This window comes from Stegostoma tigrinum, chromosome 7 (genome assembly GCF_030684315.1).
Source record: "Stegostoma tigrinum isolate sSteTig4 chromosome 7, sSteTig4.hap1, whole genome shotgun sequence".
NCBI classification, from domain to species: domain Eukaryota; kingdom Metazoa; phylum Chordata; class Chondrichthyes; order Orectolobiformes; family Stegostomatidae; genus Stegostoma; species Stegostoma tigrinum.
Genome location: NC_081360.1, coordinates 57,802,343 through 57,825,729, shown reverse-complemented (window position 1 = coordinate 57,825,729; position 23,387 = coordinate 57,802,343). Strand labels below are relative to the sequence as shown.

At 41.5% G+C, this 23,387-nt stretch overlaps 1 protein-coding gene across 6 annotated transcripts in view; it reads left to right on the top strand.

Moving 5' to 3' along the window:
- LOC125454151 (activin receptor type-1-like) overlaps nucleotides 1-23,387 on the top strand; it is a 135,967-nt gene that overhangs the window by 93,946 nt on the left and 18,634 nt on the right. For all 6 annotated transcript variants that reach the window (XM_059647283.1, XM_059647284.1, XM_048534620.2 and 3 more), the window contains 3 exons: nucleotides 10,821-11,038; nucleotides 11,794-11,893; nucleotides 20,019-20,165. In XM_059647283.1, the coding sequence (XP_059503266.1) occupies nucleotides 10,821-11,038; nucleotides 11,794-11,893; nucleotides 20,019-20,165 (465 nt within the window). The remainder of the gene's footprint in view (nucleotides 1-10,820; nucleotides 11,039-11,793; nucleotides 11,894-20,018; nucleotides 20,166-23,387) is intronic.

Sequence of the window (23,387 nt, the reverse complement as noted above, 5' to 3'; positions counted from 1 at the left end):
GGAACATCATTCCACAGGCAAACCACTCTCTGTGCAAAAAGATTGCCTCTCGTGTCCTTTTTAAAATCTCTCTCATCTCACATTAGAACTGTGCCCCCTAGTTTTGAAATCTGCAGGTTGTCAAGAAAATATGAAGATTAAAATGAACAGTGCTAACAACAATGAAACTACAGTATCATTAGCATGTGACTGTTACGATACAGAGGCTTGTTAGCTGTCATTGGGGAAAAAGTGGAATCTACTATTAAGCATGGTTTAGCGGGGCACTTAGAAATTGCCAATGTAAACATGCAGTTTTGAGAAGGGGAAATCATGACTATTTGCTTGTTACTTTCTCAAAGAAAAGCCTCGAATAAATGTGGATGAAAGAGACCTGAGGATGTGTTCCACTTAGATTTGACAAGGTGCCACGTCAAAGTTTACACTGCACATTAAGAGCTTGTAGTGTGTACCATGTTATGTTGGATAGAAGATTGATCAGCTAACAAGAAACAGACATAAAGTGCTCACTTTCAGTTCGTAAGATGCGACACGTAGAGTGCCACAATATTACGGATCCTCAACTATTTGCAATTTATGTTGATGACTTGGAGAAAAGAATCAAAATGTGATTGTCATAATTGATGACACAAAGATAGGTAAAGAAGTAAGTCATGAAGAGGACACAAGGAGTCTGCAAAAGGATATAGATAGAAGTAGTAAGTTGGTGGTTTAGAAGTTGAGTTTTGCTGAAAAACATTTTGTGAAAGCTTTTCATTTTGCACTCAGCAGCACTTTGTAAAAATTCCAATGTAATGGGGAACATCAAGGAGACTGTGGTAGAGGGATGTCTTTGAGAATAAAGCGAAATGCAGAAAATAAAGAATGCAGATATCTTTAAAACAGAATGGATATAAAAATAGGGGGCTCTTGCTAAAACTATATAAAGCACTAGTTAGACCACAGCTGGAATCCTATGAGCTGTCTTGGTTTCCTTGTCTAAAGAAATAGATATTGGCACTAGAACCAGTCCAGAAAAGGTTCGTTAAGCTGAACCTAGACATAGAGGTATTTTCTTATGAGGAGAAGTTGAGTAGGTTGGGCCTGTAGTTACTGGATTTTAGAAGGATGAGAGGAGACCTTATAGAAACATACAAGATTCTAAGTAGACTTACCAGGGTAGATATGGAAAGTTTGTTTCCCCTTGGAAGAGTCTGGGACCAGAGGAAGAATTTCTTCTGATGTTTGATAAATCTGTGAAATTCCTTAACACAGAGGCTGTATTGGGTTATTAAGAGTATATATTCTGTTAAGGCGGACAGATTTTTAGTCAGTGAGGGAATCAAGAGTTAAGGGAAAAAGGCAGGGAAGTTTTGTCTTATTACTCACTCATGGGACGTGGGTGTTGCTGGCTGAGCCAGCATTTATTGCCTGTCCCTACCTGTCCTTGAGAAAGTGATGATAAGCTTCCTTCTTGAACTGCTGCAGTCTATGTGCTGCAGATTGACTCAATGTCTTTAAGGATGGAATTCCAGGATTTTGACCCAGTGACATTGAGGGAATGGCGATATATTTCCAATTCAGATTGGTGAGAGGTCTCGGGAACTTCCAGGTGGTGACTGCCTTTGTCCTTCTAGATGCAAGTGGTTGTGAGTTTGGAAGGTGCTGCCTAAGGATCATTGAATTTCTGCAGTGCATCTTCTAGATAGCGTACACTCTTACTACTAAGTATTAGTGGTGGAGGGAGTGGATGCTTGTTGATGTGGTGCAAATCAAGTGGGCTGCTTTGTCCTGAATGGTGTCAAGCTTTTTGAATGTTGTTGGAGCTGCACCCACCCAAGCAAGTGTGGAGTATTCTATCAGACTCCTAATTTGTGCCTTGTAGATGATGGACAGATTCTGGGGAGACAGGAAGTATGATGCAGTATTCCTAGTTTCTGACCTCCTCTTGTTGCCACTGTATTTATATGGTGAGTCCAGTCGAGGGTGTTGTCAGTGGGGAATTTGATGATTGATGATCTCACTGAATGGCGGAGCAGATTCAATGGGCTGAATTGCCTACTTATTTCTTATGTCTTATATCTTATAACAATGAATGACAATTAAATGCAAAGCTTTGTTTAAAATAAAGTTATGCAGGTTGACTCTGGTCACAGCATTACTCTGAGGAATAAACCAAACAATGACAATCACTTATTTTAAGTTAAAACAGCTACAATGTGGGCACGTTATTTCTGTCTGCAAAGAACAGAGCCCTGTGTATCAATAAATGCAGCTTCTAGTAAGCACAAATATGCTACATTGCGATCTTGACTGATGATTTTGGTTGTCAGCATTACTCAGAGCACACAGGATAATTTAGTGGCTTCCATCAAACATGGAGTCACATCTAAGGCTTGACACTGTTATAAGTTTTTACAAGTGTAGCTTGTTGTTTTTGGTCAGTGTCAATCAGAGTTGACCTACTTGATTTAAATTAATATAAAATCTAGCAGTTAACTGTCAATCATAATTTAACAGGCACATTCTCAGTGCGGCACAGTGGGTCAGTGGTTAGCACTGTGGCCTTACAGTGCCAGGGACCCAGTCCAGCCTTAGGTGACTGTCTGTGTGGAGTTTGCACATTCTCCCCGTGTCTTCATGGGTTTTCTCCGGGTGCTCCAATTTCCTCCAACAGTCCAAAGATGTGCAGTGTAGTTGGATTGGCTGTAGTGTTCAGGGTTTGTGGGTTATAGGGGGATGGGTGTGGGTGGGATGCTTCAACGGGCGATGTGGACTTGTTGAGCTGAAGGGTCTGTTTCCACACTGTAGGGAGTCTAATCTAATCTAATTCTCCACAGAAGTGCCTTTACCATTCAAAGTTAATTTGCAAACCAATCAACACCGTCTTTTCACACGCTATAAAGCTGTTGATCCCTTTGCATTGGTATTCTTGTGAGTGCCCTGATGGGTGCAAGATAAAAAATTTTGACAAAATGCCTTTTTCAGCTATACTCAAGCTGTAGACAGGATATGTGTGTTGGAAATACTTGATTGATTGTTTATAATATTGAAGGATGTGACCTTGTTCACTTTAGCAGGAAGAATGAAAAAAGCAATATATTAAATAGGATTGCAGCAGTCTGATTTGCATATGGACGTACATGGAATAGTGTAGGTTAGATGGGCTTCAGATTGGTATGACAGGTCAGCACAACATCGAGGGCCGAAGGGCCTGTACTGTGCTGTAATGTTCTATGTTCTATGATTTGCAGAGGGATTTTGTGTCCTCATGCATGAATCACGATGTTAGCGACTTAAGAAGGAAAATGGAATGTTCTCATTTGTTGTGAGGGGAATGGAATGTTAAAGTAGGGCTCTGAGGAAGGGTCACTGGACCCGAAACGTTAACTCGGTTTTCTCCTCCACAGATGCTGCCAGACTAACTAAGCTTTCCCAGCAACTTTGTTTTTGTTGTAAAAGTAGGATTTTTCTGTCATTGTGAAGGATATGGAGCTGTACTGTATACTGTTTTGGGTCCTCTGTAAGAAAATATATAAATGCAGTTCAGACAAGGACAACTCCTCCAATGGAGACATTTTCGTATGAGATCCATTGAAGTTCAGAAAAGCTTGATGTAATCTTAGGGGAACATTTAAGATTCTGACGGAACTTGACAGTATGGATGCTGACAGGATGTGTGGGAGAGGCTGGAACTAGAGTCAAAAATATAAATTGCTGGTATATCTCAGCAGGTCTGGCAGCACCTAGATTAGATTAAATTCCCTACAGTGTGGAAACAGGCCCTTCAGCCCAACAAGTCCACACCGCCCCTTGAAGCATCGCATTCAGACCCACCCCCCTATAACCCACACATCCCTGAACACTACGGGCAATTTAGCATGGCCAATCCACAAAGCCTGCACATCTTTGGACTGTGGGATGAAACCGGAGCACCCGGAGGAAACCCACGCAGACACAGGGAGAATGTGCAGACCCCACACAGACAGTCGCCCGAGGCTGGAATCAAACCCGGGTCCCTGGTGCTGTGAGGCTGCAGTGCTAACCACTGAGCCACCGTGCCTATGGAGGGAAAGTCAGAGTGAATGTTCCAGGTCGATTGACCCTTCCTCAGAACTTACCTTCTAAGGTACATAACATTTAACTCTTTTTTTTTTGTCAAGAATCTATTGGGCACATACGTTGGAATTGAGTTAAGGTCACAATCTGATCTACCGCAGTCGTATTAAATGACAAAAGCAAATACAGGGGCCAGATGATGTAGTCATCAAAATTCTCATGCTTTCCATGAATTCCTTTCCACAAAGAAAACTTGATGCACCTAAATTACAGTAGATATCGTCAACAAAATGGGCATTGGTGTAAACAAAATGGTTGTTTGAGGAGGTGAAAAGTGATATACAGGAGGCCCCTCAGAAATAGTAGGAACTGCCGATTCTGGAGTCTGAGATAACAAGGTGTAGAGCTGGATGAACACAGCAGTCCAGGCAGCATCAGAGGAGCAGGGTCTGGACCCTTCTTGACGTTTTACCATCCGACTTGTGAACGCTCTATGATTGCAATCTCAGACAGGGGTGTAAATTTAAAGATCTGACATGCAAACATTTCCTGTACTCAACAACAGCTTGTTCATATTGACCAACATTCTGTTCCGATTTGTGTACAAACCGACTTGTTAATGGACACCAGAGCAGAACCCACTCACAAACTGGGGACTGCCTGGAGATAGCTTGAGGGTAAAGACAGTGCAATTTGAGTATAATGTGGGGAGGTATGAAGTTTGGAAGAAAAGATAGAACAGTTTTTTTTTCTCACATGATGCAAGCTTAGGCAGCCTTTTATTCAGAGGGATATGTGTGCTATTATGCATGATGCTGAAAATTAACTAAGATGCAGCAAGAAAATTGTATCTTAGCCTTTATTGTATATAATTTGGCACAGGAGAGTAACTGCAATTTCATTAGTTGAGGAGACTACTGTTTGTGTACTCAATGTGCAGTTTTGATCTTTGTACTTTAGTAATGAATACTGGTGCCCAGTAGGTTCAGCAGACTGATTCTAAGGAAAAGGGTTTTGGCCTATGGTGATGTTGAGTAAAATAGCCTATATTACCCAGAAACTAGAAGAATGAGAGATGTTTGAATTGAAATGTTGACAAATCCTTCAGGTATGTGACAAGTTCTTGGAAGAATATTTCCATCCTTGAAGATTTGAGAATCAGTGCTAGGATAAGGTTTTCTTTTATTAAATCTTGGATAAGTACATGAATAGGAAAGGTTTGGAGGGATCTGGGCCAGGTGCAGGCAGTTGCGACTAGTTTAGTTTGGGATTTCTCCAAAGAAAATAACCTGAGCTTATCTAGTTTCTCTTCATAGCTGAAATGCTCCATTTCTGGGAGTGTTCTGGTGAAACAAAAACAGAAATTGCTGGAAAAACTCAGCAGGTCTGGCAGCATCGGTGAAGAGAATTCAGAGTTAGCATTTTGGGTCCGGTGACCCTTCCGCAGTCACTGGACCTGAAACATTAACTCTGATTTATCTTCATGGATGCTGCCAGACCTGCTGACCTTTCCCAGCAAATTCTGTACTTGTTTCTGATTTACAGCAACTGCAGTTCTTTGGGTTTTTATTTAGTTTGGGATTATGTTCGGCATGGATTGGTTAAACTGAAGGGTCTGTTTCTGTGGTGTCTGACTGTGACTGTGACTATTGTTGGGATGTGGGCATTGCTGGCTGGCCAGCATTTCTTGCCCACCCCTAGCTGCCCTTGAGGTGATGGTGAGCTGCCTTCTTTGAACAGCTGCGATAGATTGACCCACAATATCCTTAAAGAGGGAATTCTAGGATTTGACCAGTAACAGTGAAGGAACGGTGATATATTTCCAAGTCAGGATGGTGAGTGGCTTGGAGGTGGTGGTGTTCCCATGTATCTGCAGCTCTTGTCCTTCTAGATGGTGGTGGTTGTGGGTGTGGAAAGTGCTGTCAAAGGACCTTTGGTGAATTTCCGCAGTGCATCTTGTAGATAGTACACACTGCTGGTGCTGAGTGTCGGTGGTGGAAGAAGTGGATGTGGTGCAAATCAAGCGTGTTGCTTTGTACTGGATGGTATCAAGCTTCTTGAGTGTTGTTGTTGTCCTGAATGGTTCAAGTTTCCTGGGTGTTGTTGGGGCTGCACCCATCCAGGCAAAGGGGAGTATTCCATCTTAGGCCTGACTTGGGCCCTGTAGATGGTGAACAGGCTTTGGGGAGTCAGGAGGAGAGTTACTCACCACAGTATTACTAGCCTTTGACCTGCTCTTGTAGCCACTGTATTTATGTGGTGAGTCCAGTTGAGTTTCTGGTCAGTGGTAACCCCAAGGATATTGGTAGCGTGAGATTCAATGGTGATAACACCAATGAATGTTAAGGGGCAGAGATTAGATTTTCTCGTATTGGAGATGGTCATTAGCCTGGCATTTGTATGGTGCAAAAGTTATTTGTCTTTTGTCAGCTCAAGTCTGGATATTGTCCAGATCTTGCTCCATTTGAACCATGGGCTGCTTCAGTATCTGAGGATATGCAAATGGTGCTAAACGTTTGTGCAGTCATTGGCGAACATCCCCATTTCTGACTTTATGATAGGCCGCTGAAAATTGTTGGACTTAGCACACTACCCTGGTGAGCTCCTGTAGAAATGTCCTCGAGACGACTGACCTCCAACAACCGGAACTGATACAACTCCAACCAGCAGAGAGATTGCACTTGATGCTCATTGATTCCATTTTTACTAGGGTTACTTGATGCCACACTCAGACGAATGTGGCCTTGATGTCAGGAGCTGTCACTCTCACTCATCTCTGGAATTCAGCACTTTTGTCCATGTTTGAACCAAGGCTGGAATGAGGTCAGGAGCTGAGTGGCCCTGGTTGAAGCCAAACTGTGTGTCACTGAGAATGTGCTGCTTGATAGAACTGTTACTGACACTCAGAAACTCTCACCACATAAAGACAGATGCTACAAGAGCACATTAGAAGCTAGGAATACTCTTGCAAGTAACTCACTTCGTGACTCCTCAAATCCTGTCCACCATCTATAAGGCACAAGCCAGGACTGTGATTGAATACTCCCCATTTGCCTGGATGAGTGCAGCTCCAATAACATTCAAGAAGCAAGACATCATCCAGGGAAAAGCAGCCCGCTTGATTGGCATAACATCCACAAACATCCACTCACTCCACCACTGACGCTCAGTAGCAGCAGTATGTAGTATCTACAAGATACACTGGAGAAATTCACCAAAGATCTTCAGATAGCACCTTGACCCACGACCACTTCCATCTAGAAGGACAAGGGCATCAGATATATGGGTATACCACCACCTCCAAGCTCCCCTCCAAGCCACTCACTATCCTGACTTAGAAATATCTTGCCGTTCCTTCTCCATTGCTGGGTCAAAATCCTGAAATTCTCTCCCTAATGGCATTGTGGGCCAACCCACAGCAGGAGGACTGCAGCGGTTCAGGAACGGTTCAAGACCACCACCTTCTCAAGGGCAACTAGGGATGGGCAAGAAATGCTGACTAAGCAGCGATGCCCACATCCCATAAATGAATTTAAAAAATGCTTTCTGTCACTTTGCTGATGATTGAGAGTAGACTAATTGGGTGATAATTGGCCAGGTTGGATATGTCCTGCTCTTTATGTACACGACACATCTGGGCAATTTTCCACATCATCAAATAGATACTCATGTTGTAACTGTACTGAAAGAGCTTGGTAAGTGTTCAGTACTATTGCCACGGCTCATAGCCTTTGCAGTATCCAGTGTCTGCAACCATTTCTTGATATCATGTGGAGTGAATCGAATTACATGAAGACTGGTATCTATAATGCTGGAGAGCACTGGAGGAGGTCAAGCAAGAACATCCATTTAGCACTTCCTCTGAAGATTACTTTGATTGCTTCAGCCTTATATTTGCACTTGTGTTGGGCTGTTCTATCATTGAGGATGAGGATATTTTTGGAGCTTCCTCCAGTGAGCTGTTCAATTGTCCAACATCATTCACGACTGGATGTGGCAAGACTGTAGAGTTGAGATCTCTTCAGTTAGTTGTACCATCATTTAGCTGTGCTTTTGCTGCCAACGCCATTTGGCATGCAAGTAAATTCACCAGGTTGACCCCTCATTTTTACATATGCCTGGTGCCACTCCTGGCATGCCCTCCTGCACTCTTTATTAAACTAGCGTTGATCCCTTCAATTGATGCTTAGGATGTAATACTGAGGCTTTATAAGGCTCTGGTCAGGTCACATTTGGAGTATTGTGTGCAGTTTTGGGCCAAATATCTCAGGAAGAGTGTATTGGCCCTGGAGCAGGCTCAGAGGAGGTTCACGAGAATAACCTCAAGAATGGAAAGCCTAACATATGAGGAATGTTTGAGGATTCTGGAACTATACTCATTGGTGTTTAGAAGGATGAGGGGGATCTAATTCAAACTTACAGAATACTGAATGGCCTGGACAGAGTGGATTTGGGAAGATGCTTCCATTGGTAGGAGAGACTAGGACCCGAGGGCACAGCCTTAGAGTAAAGGAAAGACCTTTTGGAACAGAGATAAGGAGAAACTTCTTCAGCCAGAGAGTGGAGAATCTATGGAATTCACTGCCACAGAAGGCTGTGGAGGCCAGGTCATTGAGTACATTTAAGATTGAGGTAGACAGGTTCTTGATTATCAAGGGGATCAAGGGTTATCAGGAGAAAGCAGGAGGATGGGGTTGAGGAACTTATCAGCCATGATTGACTGGTGGAGTAGACTCAATGGGCCAAATGGCCTAATTTCTGTTTATGTGTCTTATGGTCTTATAGTTGAGTGGGGGATATGCTGGGCCAAGAGTTTGTAGATTGTGCTGGAGTACCATTCTGGTGCTTCTGATGGCTCAGAGTGCCCCACGGATGCCCAGATTTGATCTGCTATATCTGTTCGAAGTCTTGTCCATTTAGCACATGACAGTGCCACACAACACATTGGAGCATGTACTGAATGTGAAGGCAGGACTTCAATTCCACCAGAACTCTGCACTGATTGCTCTTACCAATGAGGTCAAGTATGCTTTTCCCTCTTGTTGGCTCTCACCCCACCTGCTGGAGATCTAGTGTAACAGCTGTGTCCTTTCGGAGTCGACCAGTTCGATCAATAGTGCTGCTGCCAAGCCACTCTTAGTGGTGGGTCAGCCCAGTAGGACTGAGAGGAGGTGAAATTCCTTAACTGTGTTGTGATCTTTTGGAAAACTCTACACCAAAGCACTGTGGCTACTCAGTATTGAATATATGCAAGATTGACTGGTAGATTTTTGGAGGTAGGGATTATGTGGGAAGGTGGCCTTCAAACTGAAGATCAGCTGTAATTCTATTGCATACCAGAGCAAATTTTAAAAGGCCAAATGGCTTACTTCTAATCCTGTCTTTATGTTCTTAAATTAAGATGTGGTTACATCGTGCCTATTAGGGAACCCAAATTATTTTCCAACTCATGAAGTATCTTCTCTGAAGTTCAAGACTCTCAATGCCAGCCTTGTCACCCATAGGCTATGCCAGAGGATTATGAAGAATAGACCTGTTTACTGGACCTTATAACATAACAGGTTGTTTCAAATGCCCCAAACAGTTGTTCAATGTAAGCTCACGCTTATTGTTTCCTTGCTGTGGATTTTAAGACAACATTTGTCAATTCTGGTTTGAGCATATCTAATAATCTTACCTTTTTAGCAAAAGTTGTGCAACTCCTTCAGGTTTAAACATGAAATCCCTTTATAAATGGAAATGTAAACTACAAACAACATTGAATTGTATATCTTGAAAACTAAAACTAAAATTTTATTTGTTCACATGGACGAAATACTGTGGTGAATGGAGATTTAAAACCTAAACAAACAATGCTGAATATACTTGGTAGATCAGACAGCATTTGTGTAGAAAATTGAATTCTTCCAGGCTTTAGTTTCTTAAAAGGGCAGTTTGAGAGTCATTGTTGTGTCTTATCTTTCACCAATTAATCATCATTTATGTGTGACTTTTCACTGAATGTTGCTACAATTCAATTACTAGGAGCATCACAGCTAAATTTCGTTATGCCTTTGCCTGATGCCTGTATATGCAAACATTAGTGGAGATTGCTGATTTTGAATCTATTTGGGACTTTTGGCTTTTTTTGTCTTGCTCTCTTTGCCAAACCATGATAGTGAAGCTACATTAGTGTTGTAACAGCTGTCAGCTGAGGTGAGCAAACTCAACATGAACCTGAATTTTAACCTGCGACTCTACTAGTTTTTATGGGTTAATAATTCATTGGGTTAATTCAATGATTTTTGTGGAGAAAGCTTGTTTAATTATACTGCTTTTGAATAAGGGTGATAGATAGGTAAGTCACTGCTGCTTTCTAAAAGAATATCTCTGTATCCCTTTTAACATCTGCATTTAATCATAATTTTAAAAAAACTTGATGCTAGTGACATATTCATGTAACCTTGGAAAGGTTTGAGGGTGGCATGGTGGCTCAGTGATTAGCATTGTTGCCTGACAGTGGGACCTGGTTTGATTCCAGCCTTAGATGACTTTGTGGAGTCTACCGAGTGCTTCAGTTCCCTCCCACAGCCCAAAGATGTACAGGCTAGGTGAATTAACCATGGTAATGTGAGGTTGTGGGGATGGGGTGGAGGACTGGGTCTGGGTGGCATGCTCTTCAGAGGGTAGATGCAGGCTTGATGGGCCGAATGACTACTTTACAACTGCAGGGATTCTATAATTCTTGGTTATTATTAAATATTTTAATTTTTGAAAGTAATTTCCTTTATTTATTTCTAAAGGAAAGTCACAGGAAGAAACAGAGTTGGGTTACAGTGTAAGAACCCTGGTTATTGTTGTTATTGGTCCGGTAATTGTTCTGATCATCGCTTCCATGGTGACGGTACTGATATTACGCAAACTCCACCAAAATCAAATGCAAAGACTAAATGCTCGAGAGGTTGAGTACGGTGCCATTGATGGACTGATTGCTTCAAATGTTGGAGATAGCACCTTAGCAGTAAGGATTATTCATTTATCTGTTTTATTCCTGAGACTTTTATTGTTTTCCCTATCTTTGGTCAAATGCATCATTTTGCAAACATCATTTTTTAATATCAAATAAGCCTTCAATATTTGACTAGTTTAGTTTGAAAGCTAGCTTGATTTTATAAATATACTACTTCTACCTTTTTCTAGCTCAAGCATTTTTTAAGAAAATACTTGAAAGATAAAAAGTAATAATATTCTAATGAATTTCCAAGAAAATATAATATACAATTTGGTTTTGAGAAACTTGGAAATTGGTGCACTACAACTGTGGAGTAATGCACATAATATGTCATGTGCGTTCATAAGTGGTGTCACAAAAATGGACTTACACTTTCAAAGTTTTTTGTGGACCACTTACACACATTAAGATGTGGACAACTACTGGAAAAAATCTGATGTGCAGAAGTTTCAGTTAATGAGCTATCATCCTGTCAATAGGAACTGTGCTGTAAATTTTATACAATAAGCACTATTTGTGCACATGACATGATGCACTGGCAAATTCCAAGTAAAATTCCTGTAATGTCAGATGACTTTGTTCAGAAGATGCTTTCTCAGTTCTTGTGTTGAAAGAACATAATTGCATGAGGAAGTTGGTATCTGCAGCTGTCTTCAAGGCAAAATATCTTACCTTTCTCCTTTTAAAAATATTAAGTCTTAAAAATGTTTTCTTGACAATAAATAATTGCGGTTCACTTTGTAGGATAATTGCTTTTCCCACAGGATCTGTTGGATCATTCCTGCACATCAGGCAGTGGATCAGGTCTTCCTTTCCTCATACAAAGAACAGTGGCTCGGCAAATTACCCTTGTAGAATGTGTAGGTGAGTTAATGTGATTGAGTGTATTTTTGCTGTTTCCAGACTGTGTATTGTGTTGTGTGACTATTGTTTTTGGGAGGGGCAAAGAGAAAAAGAAATCAGTCTGATTTTGCTTCCCTTTCACTTTCCGTACCCATTAGTAAAAGATCTTCTCTCAAGGCATTAGCACTTGGAATTTGTAAAGCATTATTATTTAAGGAGGTTTTCAAACTTCTTTCGACATAATATATGCTTTCCAAACTTTGCCTTCAGCAAAACAGGACCTGTTTGTCAGACATTTGAATTATGCAGCATTTGTTGAAGGGCTCCAAACAACATGTTCCCCGCACTAATGTGTGATAGTGTGTGGTCTATGGAGGAAGCCAAACCTAGAGAGCCAGAGCAAATTAAGATTTTCTTCCCAACTCAATGATTTGCTCCCAACTCCCATCACCATTCTCATGCATTTCACTTTGAAAGATCCTGATTCCATTCTCCATCCTGCTTTCTTTCTCCTGTAGGTGCTGATATTTGATATGATTCCATTTGGAGTAGTCAGCACTCATGTAGGCCTCTGTCCTGCGTGTGGAAGTCTGTGTAGTGAATTGCAAGGCATCAGGGCCTTCTGTTTTGACCCACTGTCCAACAATTGCTTTCCAGCACTCAGCACAACATACCGACCTAGGTTGGATACAGAGTTGGAGATAATGGGAACTGCAGATGCTGGAGATTCCAAGATAATAAAATGTGAGGCTGGATGAACACAGCAGGCCAAGCAGCATCTCAGGAGCACAAAAGCTGACGTTTCGGGCCTAGACCCTTCATCAGAGAGGGGGATGGGGGGAGGGAACTGGAATAAATAGGGAGAGAGGGGGAGGCGGACCGAAGATGGAGAGCAAAGAAGATAGGTGGAGAGGGTGTAGGTGGGGAGGTAGGGAGGGGATAGGTCAGTCCAGGGAAGACGGACAGGTCAAGGAGGTGGGATGAGGTTAGTAGGTAGCTGGGGGTGCGGCTGGGGGTGGGAGGAAGGGATGGGTGAGAGGAAGAACCGGTTAGGGAGGCAGAGACAGGTTGGACTGGTTTTGGGATGCAGTGGGTGGGGGGGAAGAGCTGGGCTGGTTGTGTGGTGCAGTGGGGGGAGGGGATGAACTGGGCTGGTTTAGGGATGCAGTGGGGGAAGGGGAGATTTTGAAACTGGTGAAGTCCACATTGATACCTTATGGCTGCAGGGTTCCCAGGCGGAATATGAGTTGCTGTTCCTGCAACCTTCGGGTGGCATCATTGTGGCAGTGCAGGAGGCCCATGATGGACATGTCATCAAGAGAATGGGAGGGGGAGTGGAAATGGTTTGCGACTGGGAGGTGCAGTTGTATGTTGCGAACTGAGCGGAGGTGTTCTGCAAAGCGGTCCCCAAGCATCAATGTGGACTTCACCAGTTTCAAAATCTCCCCTTCCCCCACTGCATCCCTAAACCAGCCCAGTTCATCCCCTCCCCCCACTGCACCACACAACCAGCCCAGCTCTTCCCCCCCACCCACTGCATCCCAAAACCAGTCCAACCTGTCTCTGCCTCCCTAACCGGTTCTTCCTCTCACCCATCCCTTCCTCCCACCCCCAGCCGCACCCCCAGCTACCTACTAACCTCATCCCACCTCCTTGACCTGTCCGTCTTCCCTGGACTGACCTATCCCCTCCCTACCTCCCCACCTACACCCTCTCCACCTATCTTCTTTGCTCTCCATCTTCGGTCCGCCTCCCCCTCTCTCCCTATTTATTCCAGTTCCCTCCCCCCATCCCCCTCTCTGATGAAGGGTCTAGGCCCGAAATGTCAGCTTTTGTGCTCCTGAGATGCTGCTTGGCCTGCTGTGTTCATCCAGCCTCACATTTTATTATCTTGGATACAGAGTTGATTTTGTTTACAATCCTGACCCCAGAGTTAACTCAATTGTGTGTCACAAAATACAGAATTAAGTACAAATCACATTTATTTTCAGATAGTTTTCCTTGAAATGCAAGAGGTTAGCAACTTCAAAATACATTCAAAACTGATCATTTAAATCAACCCCCATTATACAGAAACCTGACTTAACTTTGTTTGACTGAGCTTAATGGGACATGAGTAGTTCTCCTGAGATTTGTACAAATGATCATATGAATTAGGAGCAGAAGTAGGTCATTTGGCTCCTCCAGCCTACTGCATGACATAGTAAGATCATGACCGATGTTTGTTTTTTGCATTCTATGCTCCCGTCTACTCCTGACAACTTTTGATTCTCATTAGGGTAGGGAATCAATCCAGTTCCACACTTAAACTTATTGCATTAGAGCCTCAGTTTTTTAATCTTGCATATCCTTGTGTTAAATGAAGGAATAGATTGTTGTTTACCCAATTTTTCATGTTTGGGAGGCCCGGAAGCTTGTCTGGATACAAGAATTGGGTTGCAGAAGGACATCAGATTAAGTGAAAGGACAAATTCTGTAACAAAGGGGGTTCAAAGGGAGGGAATGACTTTGGATCCTTGAAAGAGAATTTGTTTGTTTTCTTAGTTCTGAGAACATCCTCTTTGTGGAGAAGCAAAGCGATTTGGCAGTGGCAAAGAGTGTAACAAACTTCTCAAAACTGATAACAAAATGCTGATCTTGATCTCGTTGGAGCTAAAATACAAAGGCATGAAAGTTATATTTACATGCTAGAGGGTCTGGTTCAGTCCCCATGTGCAGCTCTATGTTTAATCTGGAAAAGATTCACTGGTCTTGGAGATGGTCAGGGTACAAAATACCTGGGGACAATAGTGAAAGCGACCCTCAACCTCCCAACATAGCCTGTGATAAATCAGGGTTGTGGTCAAAATATATGAAAAGTCAATCCCATACATATATTGTAACTTGCTCTGAAATACCACTGTCTGGGATTATTTTTTTGCCAGCCCTACAATTCTTTGATTCACCATTAATAACACTGCAACAGTCTTACATTGACTGGAGTGATGCCAGAATAGGATGCCACCAAGCCTGTAACATGAATGGTGAATCAAAGTCACTGTGTTTAGAACATAGAACATAGAACCATACAGTGCAGAACAAGCCCTTCGGCCCTCGATGTTGCACCAACCTGTGAACTAATCTAAGCCCCTCCCCCTACACTATCCCATCATCATCCATATGCTTATCCAAAGACTGTTTAAATGTCCCTCATGTGGCTGAGTTAACTACATTGGCAGGCAGGGCGTTCCACGCCCTTACCACTCTCTGAGTAAAGAACCTGCCTCTGACATCTGTCTTAAATCTATCACCCCTCAATTTGTAGCTATGCCCCCTTGTACAAGCTGAAGTCATCATCCTCGGAAAAAGATTCTCACTGTCCACCCTATCTAATCCTCTGATCATCTTGTATGTCTGTATTAAATCCCCTCTTAGCCTCCTTCTCTCCAGTGAGAACAGACCCAAGTCCCTCAGCCTTTCTTCGTAGGGCCTGCGCTCCAGACCAGGCAACATCCTGGTAAATCTCCTCTGCACCTTTTCCAATGCTTACACATCCTTCCTGTAATGGGGTGACCAGAACCGCACGCAATATTCCAAATGAGGCTGCACTAGCGTTTTAATAAAATGTGAGGCTGGATGAACACAGCAGGCCAAGCAGCATCTCAGGAGCACAAAAGCTGACGTTTCGGGCCTAGACCCTTCATCAGACGTCAGCATACGTCAGCTTTTGTGCTCCTGAGATGCTGCTTGGCCTGCTGTGTTCATCCAGCCTCACATTTTATTATCTTGGAATCTCCAGCATCTGCAGTTCCCATTATCTCTGCACTAGCGTTTTGTACAGTTGCAGCATGACATAGGATGGGGGTGTCACTGGTTAGGTGTGCATTTATTGGCCATGTTAAGAGTTAACCACATTGCCGTGGGACTGGTGTCACAGGTAGACCAGACCATGTAAGGATGGCAGTTTCCTGTCCAAACCCCAAAAGGACATTAGTGAACCAGATGGCTTATTTCCCAACAGTGCATTCTTGGTCATCTTTGTTCCAGATTTTTATTGAATACAATTCAAAAATAATGACTAAAAATAAGAATTTTTAAAAATAATGTTTTGAATCCTACCATCTGCCATGGCGGGATTTGAATCCAGGTCCCCAGAATATTAGAGATAACAAAATGTAGAACTGGATGAACACAGCAGGCCAAGCAGCATCAGAGGAGTAGGAAGGCTGACATTTCAGGCCTAGACCCTTCTGAAAAATCTCAGATTCTCCAGCATCTGCAGTTCCTGCTTTCCCCAGAATATTACCTGTGTCTCTAGATTAACAGTCCAGTGATGATACCACTAGGTCATCACCTCCCTGAAAGACTATTACTAGACTGTTAATCCAGCAACCCAGGTAATGCTCTGGGGAGTCAGTAGGAACTGCCAATGCTGGAGAATCTGAGATAACATGGTGTGAAGCTGGATGAACAAAGCAGGTCAAGCAGCATCAGAGGAGCAGGAAAGCTCGACGTTTCGGGTCAGGACCCTCCTTCAGAAGAAGGGTCCCAACGTGAAATGCCAAGCTTTCCTGCTCCTCTGCTGTGTTCATCCAGCTTCACACCGTGTTATCTCTAATGCTCTGGGGACCTGTGTTAGATAGAATTAAAACTCTATCAGAATCTGGAACCAGGAGTCTGATGATGGCCATAAAAACATTGTTGATGTTGGGGAAATACCCATCTTGTTCATGAACATCTTTCAGAGAAGAAAACTGCTGTCTAAACTCTTGTACCTGGTGAACTCTTAATCTGTTCTCTGGGAAATTAGGGGTGGGCAATAATTGCTGGCCTGGTTAGTGATGCCCCCATCCTATAAGTAAATTAATTTTTAAAAAAGCCAGAGTCTCATCCTGGATTCCTGCTTTCATTGCTGGTAAAATGCTTTTTCAACAATGAAACAAATCCAGTCATGGGCTGTGGATGTAGACAAACCGGTGGGATTCGCGTGAATTGTTAAGAATTTACAAATGAATTTAACTTAAGCCTTTACAGCTAGCAGTTACAACCCACTGAAGTTATTAAACAAAATTACATTATAAGTAGAAAGCATGAACAAGTAGATAGTTTAAAATTGCTAAGCTACCTCCCCATCCTAAAACTGCTGAGCGTGATGCATTTTATCTATCTGTCAAAGTGGCAGGAAGCTAGGGCCCCTGCCCATCCTTAATTGAATATGTATTTTGACTGAAATTTGAACTTTGGAGTCCTGATTGGGAAATAATCATCAGCTCAGCTTGGCACTATATTAGACCCAAAGATGTGATTTTATTTCCTTGTGGATTCCAGTTGAAGCAGGAATACTGCACTGAGCTTCGTGTGAAATTGAAAATCTTTCTGCATTGATCTCATTCTGCTTCCACCACCAACTCAGATTGTAGGAACTCCTAGGGCATGGGGCCCATACCACAGCTCTTCAGTGGGAAGTTTTTCAGCATTTCTGCCCGAAATTGTTGCAAAGTCAGTTCATGGCATTCAAATTAATTCCAGAGTTTAAAAACACATTGTTCACAATTCAGGTGCAGAAGGAAACAATATCAAAACTCACCTGCCAAAAGAAAAGCCCTCCCTTAAAATCACTGCCAAAGGTTCCAAAGTTTTTGATTTGGGAAAGGGCTTTTTTCCTGATAAATCTGGTCCTCACTGGTACATATTCTGGAGAGGGTAGAATGGCCATGAAGGTTGGTGGCTTCTGATATTCTGATTTTCCTGATTTTGTTCTGATATATTTTTTCTTTTTGAAGCTTTTATGATCAAAAAATAGGATACGGGTTTTGGAGGGCTGGACTTTCAGGATGGTGGTGAAGTGCTCCATCTGGTGGTGAAACAGAGCAGTCCTTTTTTTGTAGCATGTGGGTTTTTTTCCTTTGCCCTGGATCCCACTAAAACACTTACATCAAGTTAACTTAAAATTTTGAAACTAAAGTTAGTTTACGGATGAGGGTGACTGTGTAATGAAGTATTATTTAATTTCAAGAATGTTACAGTCAGTGTTCAGAAATCCTACCACAAATGTAAAGCTGCCCTGTTTCCTGCTAAAGAAAAGCAGACATGCCAATTCTACAGTCATCCACTGTTTCAAACAAGGCAAGCGTTATTGTACAAAGACTACTTTTATCATTTTTTTTTGAAATCTGTAACTTCAAAATATTTATTGGCTTCTAGATGATAAACGCCATGAGTGGTTTACTCTGACTTTTGACATGCCAGAGGCCTCTGTGAGAGGTACATTAATGGACCTCAAAATGCATCTCAAAAAAACTGTTTAAAAAATCCTTCCTCCATCCCAGAGTATGCGAAAGGAATTTCTATTGTCCCGTCATAAGTCACGCGATGCAGCACTGAAAGAGGCCGCGGTTTGTGTTGAGGTGTCTGCAGAATGCAAGCTGCTGTTAGGATTGGTTGTGAAGAGAGGTTTAAGAAAGCAATGACCAAATATGAGAAATCCAGAGTACGAGCAGATTTTTTTATTTTAGAAAAACAGCAGAAAGACTACCCATGAAAATGTCCTGAGATCCCTTTGTACATCCACATTTGTCAATATATCACTATTAAAATAATACTTCTTTTCACAGTGAAATATACAATTTCACATTTAACGACTTTGTACAGAATCTGTCACGTTTGCCTATTCAGTCAACTTGTTTAAATTACTTTGAAGCCTCCTTGCACACTCCTCACAGCTCCCAATCCTGTCCAGTTTTGTGTCATTACATGGGCATTTGGTTCACACATCTAAATAATTTCTATACATTGTGAATAGCTGGGGGTGCAACACTGATTCTTGCAGTATCCTATTAACCACTGCTTACCACTTCAAAAAAGATCCATTTATTGCCATTGTCTATTTCCTGTCTGTCAACCAATTCTCAACCATGCTAATATATAAACCCCTATCCCGTGTGCTTTAAACTTGCCCACTAGTCTTCAAAAGCTTCTGTAAATCCAGTTACACCACACCCACTAGTTGTCCCTTGTCTATTCTCCTAGTTACTTCTTGAAAACTCCGGTAGATTTGTCAAGCATGACTTACCTTTAATAAACCCAAGCTGGCTTTGTCCAATCCCATTAAAGCTAACTAAATGTTTGGTTATTACAGATTTTATAATAGACTCCAACATTTTCCCACAACTGATGCCAGATTAACTTTTTTCCCCTTTATTCATTCATGGAATGAGGGTGCCTCTGTCTAGGCAACTTTTCTGACCCATCCCTAATTGCCCCCAGAGGGAAGTTAAGAGTCAACCACATTGCTGTGGATTTGGAATCACATGCAAACCATTACCAGAAGGATGGCAGTTTCCCTCCCTAAAGGACATTACTGAACCAGATGGGATTTTCCTAAGAATCAACAATGGATTCATGGTCATCATTAGATTCTTAATTCCAGATATTTATTGAATTCAAATCCTACCATCTGCCATGGCAAAATTTGAACCAAGGCCTGCAGAATGTCATCCAGGTGTCTGGGTTAATAGTCCAGTGATAATACCACTAGGCCATCAGCCCCCCCAACCGGTCTATAACTCTCTGTTTTGTCTCTACCTTCCTTGTTAAATGGAAGTTACGTTAGCCATCCTCGAAACTGTAGAATTGCTCCAGAGTCGAAGGAGTTTTGGAAGATGATCACCAATGTGTCCAATATTTCCAGGGCTACTTTGTTTAGTACTCTGGGATTCAGATATTTCAGCCAGACTCTGGCTTCCAGCATCTGCAGTTCTTATTGTCTCCAAGTTACTGTGACTTTCCTGTTTCTCGGATGCTGTCTGACCTTATTTTTTAAATACATGATTACTTGGCCTCCTTTAGAGTTTATTTCCTTCCTGTTACCTGATCGGGGCACATTAGGAATGATTTTTAAATGCACACTTGATGTTTTGGCAGTGAGGACGTGAGGCTTAGTGATTTTCTGAGAATACTGACGCTTAAAGCAAAACACAAGCAGAGCCAGGAGGTGACCTTTAATGTCACTGTGATCTTGTATCTCTATGCCTTCACTTCTCATCTTCCACTGAGTGAATTTATTCGGTTATCAGTGTGATAGTCAGGTGCTGTTTTGTGAACGTGTTGACGTGTACAAATTATCTTTTAATGTAATTTGGCATTTCCTTTGTGTTCTGTTTCACAGGCAAGGGACGCTTTGGAGAGGTTTGGCGGGGTCAGTGGCAAGGGGAAAACGTGGCAGTAAAGATATTTTCTTCCCGAGATGAAAGATCTTGGTTCAGAGAGACTGAAATCTATAACAGTGTGTTGTTGAGAAATGAAAATATTTTAGGTGAGTTGTACCATCTGGAATGTCTGAAATTAAAATTGCATTGATTTTCTTTTTTAAAAAACTCAAAGGGCAGCCAAAATTGGAAAGGTTGGTAAGAGAGAGTCAAAGATACTAGGGAGCCTAGAAGAAAGAATAAATGAAGCAGAACATCAAATATGGTTCGAAAGTGGAATTATTTCAAACAGACAAAAACAAGTTAAGGGCACACTGCCTGAACACATGCTATATTTACAATAAGGGTGGCAGTATGAAGGCACAAATTAAGAAACACAGGTACAATATAATTGCCATCACAGACCACCACTAATGTGGTGACCAGTACTGGGAACATAGAGACTAGGTACAGGAGTGGCTATTTTGAGCCTGCCCCACTATTCAATGTGATCATGACTGATCCTCTTTTTCCTCGTACCCCTCAATGCCTCTAGAATCATTTATCTATTTCTTTCTTGGATATATGCAGTGATTTGGCGTCCATTGCCTTCTCTAGTACAGAATTCTACAGTTCTACAGCTTCACCACCCTCTGAGTGAGGAACTGTTTTCTCACCTCAGTCCTAAATGGTCAATCTGATATCCTGTTCTTTGGTTCTAGAGTCCCCAAACAGGGAAAACATTCTCCCTGCATCTAGTCTGTACAGCCTTGTTAGAATTCTATATGTTGCAATTAGATACTTCTAAACTGTACTGAATAGACCCAGTTGAACCAATCTCTCTTTATAGGATAGTCCTGTCATCCCCAATATAAGTCTAGTGAACTCTGCCACATTCCCACTATGACAGGTATAGTCTATCTTAGGTAGGGAGACTAAAACTGCGTGCAATACTTCAGTGTGGTCTCACCAAGGCCCTATATAACTGCCATAAGACATCTCTATTCTGAACTCAAATCCTTGGCCTTTATTTTAGCCAATATACATTCCTAATTACTGGCTGCACCTGCGTATGTTTTATTGACTGGTGTACAAGGATACTGAGATCCCTTTGTATATCCACATTTCTTAATATATCACCATTTACATAATACTTTTCTCACAGCAAAATATAGTTTCACATTTAACAACTTTGTGCAAAATCTTTCACATTTGCCCATTCAATCAATTTGTTTAAATGACTTTGAAGCCTCCTTGCACACCCCGCACAGCTCTCAATCCTGTCCAGTTTTGTGTCATTACATGTTGCACTTAGTTTATGCATTCAAATAATTTCTATACATTGTGAATAGCTGGGGTTGCAAACACTGATTCTTGCAGTATCCTATTAACCACTGCTTACCATTTCAAAAAAGATCCATTTATTGCCATTGTCTATTTCCTGTCTGCCAACCAATTCTCAACCATGCTGATATATTAACCCCTATCCCATGTGCTTTAATCTTGCCCACTGCTCTTATCAAAAGCCTCTGTAAATCCAATTACCCTACACCCACTAGTTGTCCCTTGTCTATTCTCCTAGTTATTTCCTGAATACTGCAGTAGATTGTTAAGCATGATTTACCTTTAATAAACCCAAGCTGGCTTTGTCTAATCCCAATAATGCTAGCCAAATGTTTGGTTATTACAGATTTTATAATAAACTCCAACATTTTCTCATTACTGATGTCAGGTTAACTGGTCTGTAATTCTCTGTTTTGTCTCTAACTCCCTTGTTAAACAGTGAGGCTCTATTTGCCATCCAAGTTGATCACCAATGCATCTAATGTTTTCAGGGTCACTTTGTTTTACTCGGGGTCTTAAATTTTTCAGCCCCTAGTAATTTGTTATTCATTAACTGTTGAATTTCTCAACACTGTTTTCTTACTCATTCTAATTTCCTTCAATTCTGCCTGCCAACAAGACACTTAGTTCCCTAATATTTTTGGGACATTATTTGTGCTCTCTTTTGTAACAACAGAACCAAAGTATGTTTTCAATTCGTCTGCCATTTCTTTCTCTCCCCAATATAATTGCTCCAGCTTCTGACTGTATAAGGGACTTGCATTTGTCTTTATTAATATTTTCCTGTGCAACTGACCTGAATATTCAAGGATATGCAACGTTTACAAAGGGCAGACATGAAGGAAAACAAAGTGAAGTTGCACTGATAATAATGAATGGGATCAGTACATTAGTAAGGGAAGGCCTCAGATTGGATGAATATTGTATGGAATCTGTTTGGTTGGAGGTAAGAAACAGCTAGGGATAGCAGACTTTGATTGGATTTAGTTATAGATTTTCTATATCTATAACTATTTTCTAAAGCACTTTAGGGTTGGTTTTCTACAGCAATATGTTAAGAAGCAACTACAAGAAGTGCTACTTTACATCTAGTATTATGTAATAAGAAGCTGCTAATTAACAATCTTGGGATGGGTGACCACAATGTGATAGAATTTTACATTATGCTTGAAAATGAAGTAGTTGATTGTAAAGCAAAGGTATTGCATTTAAATGAAATTATGAAGCACAAAGTGGTTGGGGTGGGTTGCAAAAATACATTTAAAAAATATAAATGTACATGAGAATAAAGGGCTTTTATGTGTTTTATAGCAACTGTACATTTCATCAAGGTACAAAAACTTGAATAGGTCAGTCAATTGTGGCTGACAAAGGAAGTTCAGGATTGTACAAGATTAAAAGAAAAGGCCTATAACATGGCAAGAAATAGTAATAAATGTAAGGTGTATAGAACACAGTAAAGAAAGACCAAGAAACTAATAAGGAAAGGGAATATAGCATACAAAAACAAACTAGCAAAACAAAGGACTGTGGAAGTTTTATACGTGTGTAAACAAGGAACATTTGACTAAAATAAAAGTGGCTCCATTGTGAGGCAGAGTTATAAAGGGGGCCAGAGAAATGGTGGACAAGCAAACTGATTACTTTTCTGTTATCATTGGAGAAATTAATGGGCCTGAAAGTTGATAAAATCCCCAGGGCCTGATATTCTACATCCAGGAGTATTAAGGTGGCTGTAGAGATAATTGATATAATGGTCATTATCTTCTAAAATTCTATAGGTTCATGAATGTGAATTTCCAATCCACAGGAGTCAATGTTCCCCCACTTTTAAGGGAATGAGGGAGAAAGCTGGGAACCAGAAACCTGTCAGCCTTACATCAGTAGCAGGAAAAATGCTCAAATCTACTGTAAAGGTTCTGAATGTGACTTGATAATGATCTGATTGTGCATCATCAGCATGGATCTGTGGATGGGAAATAAAAGTGTTTGACAAACCTGTTGAA